The 12016-nt window shown below is 41.5% G+C and overlaps 1 protein-coding gene across 1 annotated transcript in view; it reads right to left on the bottom strand.

Annotated features, from left to right (window-relative positions):
- Window positions 1-2368: 2368 nt before the first annotated feature.
- rerg (RAS-like, estrogen-regulated, growth inhibitor) overlaps window positions 2369-12016 on the bottom strand; it is a 49876-nt gene continuing 40228 nt past the window's right edge. The window contains exons 4-5 of the mRNA XM_008298042.1: window positions 7142-7215; window positions 2369-3790 (exon numbers count right to left, since the gene is read on the bottom strand). Coding sequence (XP_008296264.1) covers window positions 3380-3790; window positions 7142-7215 — 485 coding nt within the window. The 3' untranslated portion in view covers window positions 2369-3379. The remainder of the gene's footprint in view (window positions 3791-7141; window positions 7216-12016) is intronic.

Here is a 12016-nt window from a genome sequence, read left to right as displayed (position 1 = left end):
ATGGTTTTAGTTTCAGTATCATCAGCTTAACTGTTGCTCAGTTAGAATGACAATAGATGGTTATTGTTGTTGTTGTTGTTGTTAGTTCAGGAATCAACAGAAACCCTAAATCAGCTTTAAACTGTAACCATGATTTGTGTGCATTCAGGGATTCACCTGGTTTGATGTTATTTAACCGTCGGAGCTCCAAAACCCAGTGGATTTAAAAAGTATGTTGTTGTTGTTTTAAATCTCTAAATTTAAACCATTTGTCAGAGCCGGTAAAATTAGAAAGAAATCGTGGGTTTTCGTCTTAATTTTCCATCAATCCTTGACGTAATCATTTCAGTTTAGGAGAGGGGAGAAAAAATCTAAGCTTTTTCCAAAGTCCACACATTTATACATTTATCAAAAATAATAACTGTTAACAATAACCAGATTCCCAAAAAATAAAATAAATAAAAAAAATGTGCGCCCCGGTGCAATGAACAGTCTATTAACAAAATATCTGGATTTTTAAAAAAATGTTATTTAAAAATTATTAATGTAAGTAGTAAAATATCTGCAGTATGTAGAGCCACATTTTTTTGGAGGCACCTGGAAATAGTTTGAACACACTGAGTCTAAGTTTTCAATTTTTGTGAACAGAAATTATAAAGGAAATTCTGCTTTTCTTGTTTTTTTAAGCACTTACGGCATTATAACTTTTCCATACGGCACAAAAAAACATTTTTTTAGTTATCTCGTCTTTGTCGCTGTCATCGTGTTGCTTGGGGTTCAGAGGGAAGTAATCTGGATATTGACGGAATACCATCATCAAACTGTTTTTGACCACAAACTGGTAGTGATGTGGAGGAACATATTGAGTGTTTTTGTGTGCTTTCAGGCTCCATGGCACACGCTTGGCTTTTCTAAAGGTCGTTGGAGGCCTCAGAGATGATTGTAAAAGTGAGTCTTTATATGTGGAGTGTGACCCTTCGACTGGATGTTGGAATGTCAGGGCTCCAGGAGCTTTCAGAACCGCCAGAGAGCTGATCGACCTGCTGAGTGTCAGAGGAGACAGACTCTGCAGTGTGGAGACATAAACTCAGATTTATCCTGTGTGTCACATGGCAAGACTGTCCCCATTCACAGGGAACTTTACCATATATACGTTAAAAGATTGTTGTGTGTTGCAGTGGAAATATGATGCAAAAACAGCCTGAATAGTGAAGAACTGCAGCGATGGGAAAACCTGAAATGTTCTTGTTCTCCAGCCGGTCGGGATGAGGAGGAGCACTGTGGCTCCTTTCACTGGTTATTATGAGATTTTCGACTCTTGTAATTATCTGCCAGATAGCTGGGCCACTCCTTCCTGCTTCACCCCAACTAAAGAAAGCCAGTTTTTTGTTCTTCTGTTCTTTCCATCAGCCGGCAGTCTATCTGAAGCAGCGGCTCGTGTTTGGTGGGAGGTTTCCCTTTTTAATGCAGTTGTCTGTCAGAAGTGGCTAACCTTTGATTTTCCGGGGTACTAGAGAGTATTTGAAAAGTGGAAGGACTTAAATAGGATTTTCACTCCAGGCCTTAATCCTCTGAACCCCGAGCACTCTCTGTTTTTTTTTGCTCCTTTTACATTTTTTATTCTCTGTGGGCTCAGTTTTCACTGCGATATAAAGACCTGCACCTCTATGGAAACAGAATCACAATGACTAGAAGAAGAGAGAGCTCAAAATGCCTTAAATAAAAGAAAAAATAAATATATCAAGGCTATTTATACGATATATATATATTTTACTACTCACATTTCAGATGTTTTTTTTTTAATTAACATCAGTTGAACGGGTTACGATAAGTTTGTAATTCCACAAATCATAAAAATGATTTGATTATTTATTAAACAGCAATTTATAAAGTTAAGTAGAAATGTGACGGGAGCAGAAAAAGCACCTTGAACGCCTCTTTCTTGGCGTTCAGGAGCTAATTTAAGCATAAAAACATCATCAAACCATTGAGCTCTCATGCTGTGAGGCTTGTCACTGATGTAATCAATCAGCGCTCTCGGCTGATTACCGTTAATGCAGCTGTTCGTTATTTGAGCTACATTAAATTATTTGACGGACAGAACATCTGTGCAATATATACCTTTAGATAACCAGATGAGCCTGGAGGTTGAGTTTCAGGAGGATGTGAGGTCTTATGTTAAACAGTCGTCGCTCTGCTCATCTGGAGATCGTCGCTATGTAAATGTGACATTTGATGGTCTGCCTCCTGACATTTATTGGTCTGGTTGAAGGCATCTGTATCAATCATAATGAATATTATTTGAAGCTTAATGCGCCGCTAAGTGCCTCTGCTGAATATCACGCGCCCGGCGATGACATTCACATCGACCAAAGAAGAGTAAAAAAACTGGTGGGATACATCGGTTTTTAATTACAAGTGCACAGCTGATTGTTTCGATCACACAGATAATCACGTTTGAACAGTTACAGCATCTCCGACTGTAGACGCCTTTCGGGTTCTGTACACACCCAAGACACAGCATTGCTTATATGCCGTAGTTTACAGTATTAACATTACAGCCCGTGAAGAATATCTCTAGAACGTGCTTCCCTTCGTATGTTTTGGAGAAAGCGGCAGAAATGTTCAGTCTCGAGGCTCGCCGTGTTCTGCACCTGTGCTTTGGTTCTCTTGAGGAAAAGATCTTGAGTTCACATGTCCTGGACAAACACAGGGAGTCTGACAGTCCATCGCAGCAACAGCTAATGTCAACAGAACGTGGTAGACTTCATCACAAGGCTGGAACAGACATCTGGGGTTTGTCTAAGATCGACAAGAAGCACAGTGGATCTACGTTTATCTAACAGCAGCCCTCAGATCGTAATGTTCTTCGACCGCTGTTGGCAGAACGCTTACACATGTGGGCAGAAGCACATCACAATATCCCTCTACAGACAAGATACAGAGAAGCAACCATAAATCTTCCTCGCCGGTACTAATACATTTTTGGATTCCCTGCATGCTGGATGGGACAGATTGCATGCATCATTTTCAGACTGCTCTCGGGCTTTTTTAAATAGTTTAAAGAGAGCTGGATGAAGTAATAAAAGAAAGTCGGGAATCTTTCCGTGTTACTGATTCATCTTTATCTCCTCAGTGTCCAGAATTATTTAGGTCCAAATGAAGTCGGTTTTAAATAAGAAATCATCTGCTACGGCTCCCACGCCGGAGTGGCAGCATCATTTACCCCTTCCAGAGGGAAGAGACATTGCACTTGGGACTTTTCAATTAAAAATAATGAGAAAATAACAAGAAAAAAAAACACATTCTACAGTAAATCAGTCGTCCATTTTGGAGGGAATAACTGTCCAAAACATTTCCATGAGAGAAATTTACATTTTTTTTCCTCCACTGCTCATCCCTAGCTGCTGATCTTGGTCAGCATCTTGTTGATGGCCTGTTTGACGTGGGTGGTGGAGCTGCGACGTCGGGCTTTTCCCTGCACCGCTTTGCGGCGCCTCACCTCTCGGCAGAGCTCGTGGAAAGCCTCGGCTACGGCGCCGCCCTCGTCGGCGCAGGCCGAACACTCGTAGAAGGCACAAGCCATCTCAGCTGCCAGTCGCTCTCCTTCCTCCGTGCCGACCTGCCGGACGTGGTCCAGGTCGGACTTGTTGCCCACCAGGACCAGGGGGACGTTCTTCGGCTTCTTCACCTCCTCCAGGAGACTTCGGAGCGGTGCCACCTCCTCAAAGCTTCCCCGGTCTGTGATGTCGTACACGATGACGAAGCCGTCGCCCCAACGCATGTGGCCCTCCTTCTGCTGGATGTCCTCCTGAGATGAAGACCACAGATATGGTGATGAAACACTTCAGTTTTAAAGATTACTAGAAGAATAGCTTGACATTTTGGGAAACACACTTGTTTGCTTTCTTGCTCAGAGTTAGACGTGGCGATTGATACGAGAGATTGACCAGTTGGCAATTTGTGGGTGCAGAACTCAGTGTTTTTAATCGGTCTGGCTTTCTGTATCTTCAGCTACTCGTAATGTCTTGACCAACGTCTCGGCACTGTCTGATTTGTTATATGTCACGACTAACATTTAGGATGCATTTTGAGAAGTCCTCTTCTAACTAAATGTAGATTAATCAACAAAGTTTTGTGTTGAGGTTTGTGTTTTTCTAAGTTTTCGTGCTGGCGTTGGTGTCGACCCTGAATTGATTCGACTCCTCATGTTTATACCATAAGCTACCAGAGACAGCTGGTTGTAAAAAACATTGAAACGTCTAACCCAGCTTTGTCTTTCTCTATAAAACTCAATAATTAACATACTAAATCTTGTTTGTTGAGTCTGTACCGGCTGTACGAAACCTCTGTGCCTGTGAACTTTAAGTAAAGCCTTTCCAGCTGTTCCTCGTTCCCAGTCGTCACGGTAAGCTAAGCTAGGCTAATCGTCTTCTGGCTGCAGCCCATTGTTTACTTATCAAACTTACGAGAACTTGTTTTTATTGTGGGTAACCAAACGAGATAAAGGAGACATAAAACACGCTAATAGGACAGCTTTAGGGGTTAGCTGTTTCCAGACTTTGTTTTATTTGTCTTCCCTAAACTCACGGGTTTCTTTATATTTACCGTACAGACGCGACTGTTCCAATTTATTGTTTCATTAGAAAGAAAACTCCCCAAAATATCAAACATTTTTTTCTTGAGCTTTGTCAAAACATGCCAAATTATTTCCAACATAATAAAATCGTTGATGAATAGATGATGGCTTGCAGTCAGCATTTTCAGCCTCTGCGCTCGTCTTTTCATGTCTTTGTGTGTTCGAACACCAAAAACGCAGCACATGTAGGACATTCAGTTTCTTTAAGCCTTTGTGTTCGGCTCCTGAATTTTCTCTCCGCTGCCTCCTTCACCTCCTCGAGCCATAAATTGAATTCTGCAGCCATCTGAGGAACGCAAACAGTCAAGCATGTGCTCCTAATTTAATCAAGTCGAAGCAGAAACAGTCGTAACAGGACCCAACTGGTGGTGTGGCACACTTGAAGTCATAACCCGACTGCGGGGAGGCACACGGGCTCTGATCTCATAGTTATTGTTTGGAGGGAGCTTAAAAGAAATACCTCATTCCGCCAGACTTTGACGTTTGTGTACCTGACCGATTTCTGAACCAGGAATTTACGAGCTATCGCGAAAACCCCACCTCCACAAATCACGAGAGGTGGCACAATGCTTTGATGAGATCGGAGTCGGGAGAGGGCTGACGTCCTCCGTGTCTGGAAGCATTCAGACCTCATCCTAATGCCTGGCTGAAAATAGACTAAAAATGTAATGAGAGAGAGAGATGACTTGGCTGAAGTGTCGCAGGGGAAATCAGCCGGCAGCAGAACACCTACGCAGCACTGCAGCATAGTTATCTCCGTCCTGAGGACTTACGCAAGCTCTCCCTCATGGTCAGAACCAGGCGGCGCTTTTGTTAGACTGCGGGAAATTACCATCTTTAAGTGCCATTCACTCTCACATCCACTCCAGCGATTGTCAAACAGGAGCCGAACGCCTCCAAGAAAGGCAGCGAGGGGAGGATGACACCTGATGGCGCTTGTCCACGTTGAAAACAAGTGAAGCAAATGTGCTATCTTTATAGAAGTAAGAGTTTAATATGCAGAACTTTAACAGATTTTCTCTGTTCTTTTGTCTCATCTATGGTAATTTCATGCTAATTTTCACTGAACTCCTTAATCATTTCATTAATATAAAAGATGAGTCTCGAGCCATTTGCATATCGTCTTAGTCAGAACCGCACAACGGGGCTAAAAACAGACACTGATGATGCACAGAGACTGAGCTGTTTGTTTGAATCACAGACACTCAGCCACTTACTGAGACAAAGGCCTGGGAGATGAGACCTTTATAAGAATAAACTCTTAAAACTGGATGTGAGGCGTTTAGGGGACATTGGTAATTTGTAGTGTCAGCGGATAAAGAAATGAGGAGTTTAATGTGACTGTGTACCAAATTAATGTAGTTTTAGATTACCGTAATTTCCAGACTACTTTTTTCACACGCTTTGAACACTGCGGCTTAAACAGTGATGCACCTAATGCATGGAGTTTTACGAAGTCGAAAGCGACATTGAGAGCGACAACGAAAGAGAGACTGAGGAAGTGTGTGACAAAGCAATTCTGTTCAATGCGACACTGAAGAAGACAACTTTAGTGGTTTTAGTGCAGGAGGAAGATGAAGATAGTGATCAATGACTTTTCCTGGTAGGCTGCTGTCGTTTTTATTTTCTTAACCAGCCGTGTTACAGGCGCTGTTAGGAAAAAAGCTTTTACGTATTTGTGTATGTTACCGGTACATATTTAATTAGAAGTTAAAAAAATCTTACTGTGTAAACATCTCATGTTTCAATGTGGACACCTGCAGCTTATAGACAAGTGCGGCCCGTATATGTACAAATTTGTTTTTCTTTTTAACGTTAGTGGGTGCGGCTTATATTCAGGTGCGCTCAATAGTCCGAAAATTACGGTAAAATATTTTTAAAATGTGAAGTCTCGTGGCACTAACAATCTTGGCACCAATGCAAAATTTGTTTGGATAATAGGAAGATGGATTAACGGTTGTGGCGATGCCTTTTCAACATGTAGGATAGTTTTATACACTTTTGCACTTCAACATGTTAACCTTTGTTACCGTTTTGTACCGTGCTGCCTTATACAGTGGAGTACAGTTTGCCAAAGTAAAATAAATGTAGATGAAAAAGTCATTTTGCTTTTTGGAGGAAAATTTTGTGTTAATTATTTTAAAAAATGCTCATTAGTTGCAGCAGTGTCGATTTCGGAATGTTTCTGATAAAACAGTCGTGGGCTTACTACAAATTAGAAAGGCAGACGAGGTTGTTGGTCCACCCAGACGCTTCTCGTTAACATGGAAATGAAAATTAGCAACTCGCAGATTTTAAGACTCAACCAAAATCACTTGAGGTGAAATTACCATTTGCCAATTTCGGCTTTTAACAGTCTTGACTGTGTTTATTAAATTATGTTGTGAAGAAGAGTTCTGCTTTGCGCGACTCTCTGTTTGGTTCCAGATTTCAGGCATATTTATTAAAGTCAACATTTAGCGTGTGTTTTTATTCAAAAGGTGCTTCACTGTGAGTAATGAGGACTTGGTTAATTCGTCTCACCTGCCCCGCGGTGTCCAGAATCTCCATGGTGACAACCTCGTCGTCAATATTTGCCTGGTGACGATACGTTGATTCTGAAAGGCACAAAAGACAAAGAGATGGCTAATTAGTTTTTAGGAACACAGTCCGATGTGAGTCATCGTTTGACAATAGTGACACCCGACATCGGAGCAGAACTCATTAAAAATGCATTTTTGAGTTAGTGAATCACACATCGCTGGAGGAAGCAGGCAGATTTTCAGCGTGTTTACAAAAAGTCAACACCACTGAAGAGGTTGAATACAATGCTGCCCACGACTCTTTTGAATATTCAGAAGTTCACACGTAAACCGACGATTACTGTGTGTACATCTCTTTATACCCAACCAGTGCTTCTCACCTAATCATCTTTAATTCTGAAAATATTATTCACCAGGCTGCTGGAAGGAGAGAACCTGTTTGAATGATGCACCTTAGAGTTTCATTACAGCTTCTTTACATCAGAAATACACGTCAGGTGTTGCTCGTGCTGGACGATATAAACTCATGTGTACCATACATCATTATGTCCAAGGTTTAACCATTTTATTGGACATTAATGTCATATCTCTCATAGCCAGGTCTATTTCCACATCACTGTCATCACTTAAGATTGGTCTCTTCAAACCCATCGTTATTCTGTTGTTGTTGTTTGTATTTCTGTAGTTGTCTTGGGCAGCTTAGCCCAGGATACAGTGGTGGTGCCCTCTGCAAAATAGCGTTGACATGCTTTAGAACATGAAAGTTTCTCCGGAACCGTTGTTCAAACACGGAAGAATTTCCTTGTTAGACAGCAGCAGTAGTTGCAAATACATTCTTTGAAGATCTTTACAATCTTTCACTGAAAGAACCAGCCATGGCTGCCTTATCGAATGACCCAAATCTATGTCAGAACTCGCCATTTTCATTGTAGAAGTTGTTAGCTCGGAGGTGGTTGTTATTGTTTCCTGTGGAGAAGGAGATTTTGAAAACGTCCACTGGGTCAGACTTTCTTTTTTTTAAAATTCTATTTCCTGTTATTCAGGATACGTTTTGTTAAGTCTCACAAACATTTGCTTTTTTGTGAGTTGATTATATGAATGTAACTGTGATAATGTGTTGCGATAAACTTTTATTATTCTATAGTGTAAACATTTAGTAAATATCAGTAGAAAAATGAAAATAAACCAAAACTAAGTACTAGTTTGGATTGTTTTGGATGGACATATGTTATCTCTTATCGATCACAGACCCCTGAATCAAATCGAAATTGTATCGTGGCAGACTTTGTGATATCGGCAAATATTATACCGGTGTTTAGTGAATCGATAGAATATAGTGATGAAACCAGTGATTGACACCTCTAGGTACTAGTTAGCGGGAAGTTACCAGATGACGCGTCACCATAGCTGATAGGTCACCCCAACCCCTCCTGCCATCTCCACCCCCTCATCCCCACTGTCACCCCAACTGGTTGAAGCAGATAGCTGCCTTTCCTAAGCCCGGTTCTGTTGGAGGTTTTTTTTTTTCCACTCCCACTGGGGGTTTTTTAGCTCCTTCCCACCTCTGTGAAGATTCTTAGTCATCCAGGTCATGGTTATTCTTGTAGTTTAATTGTAGCAACTGGACTTGCTTGAGTTCCTTGAAGACGTTTCATCCAAGAGGCTTCATCAGTTCTGACTGACTAGTTGGGAGTTCCAGATGCTTAAGGAGCCATTAACACCTGAGTTTCGGTTTCAATTGGGGGTTTGTTGCTCCTCCCACTCATTGTGCGAGTCGTTAGTGCTCCCCTTGCCACAATGGGGTTTGTTTGGAAGCCTCTTGGATGAGAGGTGAAACGTCTTCAAGAAACTCAAGCAAGTCCAGTTGCTACGATTAAACTACGAGACGTTCCTTCCCATCGTTGCCGACCGCTTGCTCAGATGGAGTCCAAATGCAACTTTGGATTGTTGGGTTCTCTGTTCAAATTCGTGCGGTCTTCATCTTACTATGTTAAGCACTATGAGCTGACACATGTTGTGAATTGCGCTATGTAGATAGAGTTGAATTGAATTAAACTTTAATGCTCAAACTGAGGGATTTTCTGCTGTACGTCAAAACAGACCAGTTCAGACAGATACCGCATCGTTTGAAAAAGGACATCATCTTTCAAGTGTCTCCTGCTTCTTCTTCCATTAAATCATCATCTGGCGTTTCGGAGCCGATTGCGTCAGCTTTTTGTCGGCATGCTGTCGTAAGCTGCTGGTTCCTGGGCGACAGTCGACCCCTTCGATGACCCGAAAACGACCCGAGCGTCACCTCTGGCTGAAGTAAACGGGATAAGAGCTTCACAGGAACACAGGTGCGAACGGCGACCATGACCTTTCGTTCCACCTCTGACAGCGCAGGAGTTATCCGCCTGGATCTCCCGCTTGTAAAAACCCCATCTGTGCAAACACCTCCGTGAGCCCCCTGAAAACCTCCCTCCTCAGAGGACGGCTACTGCTGGATTTTGCCATCATCGGGGTAAAAGGCGGCCCTTTCTCTGAGCTTTGTGACTCTCTGAGTTCATGCACGGTTGTTATAGTCAGTCAGGAAATCAATTTTCTGTTCAATGTTCTTTTTAAAACGCACGTTGATTATTAGCCTTGTTCCTTTTTTCCCCCGATTCCCATTTCACTGCTGTCTCTTAATGATAGAGCCTATTCATTACTCCACGACACTGCTTTTGATAGCTTTTACCGGTGCCGGCAGGAAAATTACAAGCTTGTGATTTCCTACCAAAATACACCCTAGCTGTCATAATTAACCTCGAATCAACTTCTAGCTTTTTAAATGAAAGATCAAGACATGGTGGATTAAACGTTGAGCATAACTGCAATTAATCTTTGGTCATAGTATGTTAGACATAATGTGTGGAAAAGGAATTAAGGTGACTTAACCAATACTACTGCCAATTTGGAAAAAACAAGGATAAATCCGGACTAGGCGTAACCAGACCTGGACCTCGAAATGTATTTTGACTATTGCAGGTTTTTTTTTTTGATGGGTTTTGCACAAAAATCAATTGAAAGTAAAGCAGCATGCTTCCTTTAAGCCTCACAAAGCTAATAACATAGCAAGCAAAGAGGGGTAATTACCAAACTTACAGTACCGTGACAATGATGTTGACACTACTTGTAGATTATTTTTTATAGTAAACATTGAGAGTAACAAAAAAAATCTACTCCTGTATTTGTAGTAGCACATCAGTAGTAGCAAAAAGAAAACGCTCTGGAGACATGCAGTTATTTATATCAAAATACAGAGCGCTAACGGGCACTAAAAGAAGTGCTATTAGCTGAACTGCAGCAGCAAAGTCTGCAGGGAACCTGAAGTAGCATCCACAGCTAACAAGCACTTCATCTGCAGAAGCTCTGACAGATCAGCGGGCCTCGACGCTCCCTTGTAGCCTCTGCAGTTCAGCATGTACGAAAAGTGTAGTAAATAGTACTAATATCAGCAGCAGCCAAGTCAAGGCACGAGTTACCGAACAAGACCTGTGCTGTTTAACACAGTTGTTTGAATTCCTATGGGTGACAGTTAGCTAACATACAAAATTCAATAATTGAGCCCCTAAAGCTTTCATTTAACCATCTAAAACCTAACAGCGGGTGTGAGGGGCATGTTATTTCTGAACAAATTGCCAAAATTAGACCATTTTACAAACTGAAAAGTTTCTGTCCTTGTAGTGCTCATGTGGGATTTAAAAAAACAACCACTTTGAAGCTACAAATTGGGATATTTCATCAAAATGACTTAAATTGTACCAAAAATAAAGTGTTTGGTGCAACGACGTCTTGTAAAAAAAAGAACAATCCTGTCTGACTGTGAAGCTATTAGTGAGTCCATAGTTATACATTTTGGCTGAACTGCAGGCTGTGTTTATGTGAGCAGATAGGAGAGAAGTATGGAAACAGATTTTTAAAAAGTGTAAATATAAATATATATTAATATGAAAAATCACATTTGTTTTCCCCTAAGTATTGTTAACACCTGTGGGAACTTGGAAAAATGTTTTACATGTAAATTCCTTCTTTTTTTTTTTCCTTCTTCTCAATTTTTGTAAAATAAGTAAAAGAAATTCAACCTTTTTGTTAAAATAATTTATGCCATGATAGCTATCTCATAATGCTCAGAAGACATTTTTAAGTTCTCTGTTGTTTCCATAGGAGGTGCAGGACTTTATATTGCTGAAAAAATTGAAGCAAAAGTGAGAAAAACTTATGACAAAAGCAAAAGATGTTCAAAAACGGCTGTTGATAAAGTAGTTAAATTCACTATAAACCTTCTTTCTTCTCATCTTTATTTAAAATGTCATATAAAGTTATAAATATTCCTCGATATCAACTGGAAGGAAACATTTTTTTTCATGATAACATTTTCAGCCCTATTCATAAACACTAACTTGCTAGACCGGAGAAAACCTGTTGTGATCACTGTGGTGAGAAGTTCAAAAGCTGCAGCCGGCAGTGATACAGGAGGCCTGTCAGACAGATGTTCACATCCTCGGTGACAAGAGAGTTAAAAATGGCAGATCCCGCTCGCCAGCCCCGCCGTGTCCCAGGTGGGCCCGCCGCTCCTGGGGATAAACTGTGACGTAAATAAAATGTCACAGCGAGCCGCAGGCGGCAGCAGCAGCAGCGTGTACAGCTGGAGAGTCTGACGCTGCATCTTCTGGGAGAGTTTATTTCAGGCGTCATCGGTCCGTCAGCCTGCCTGTCCACCCTCAGTGTATCTGGTGACAGGAGGCAGGGCTGCCACCGTTGAACCGGCTCCACCAGTCTCTCTGAAGGCCTCCAAAAGAAACACAAACTGTAATTTTCCCGGCAGCAGGCAATTCACCTCTCAAAATGTAAA

Source organism: Stegastes partitus, unplaced genomic scaffold (genome assembly GCF_000690725.1).
Source record: "Stegastes partitus isolate 25-593 unplaced genomic scaffold, Stegastes_partitus-1.0.2 Scaffold1274, whole genome shotgun sequence".
Taxonomy (NCBI): Eukaryota; Metazoa; Chordata; class Actinopteri; family Pomacentridae; genus Stegastes; species Stegastes partitus.
This window is presented reverse-complemented; position numbering and strand designations above follow the sequence as displayed.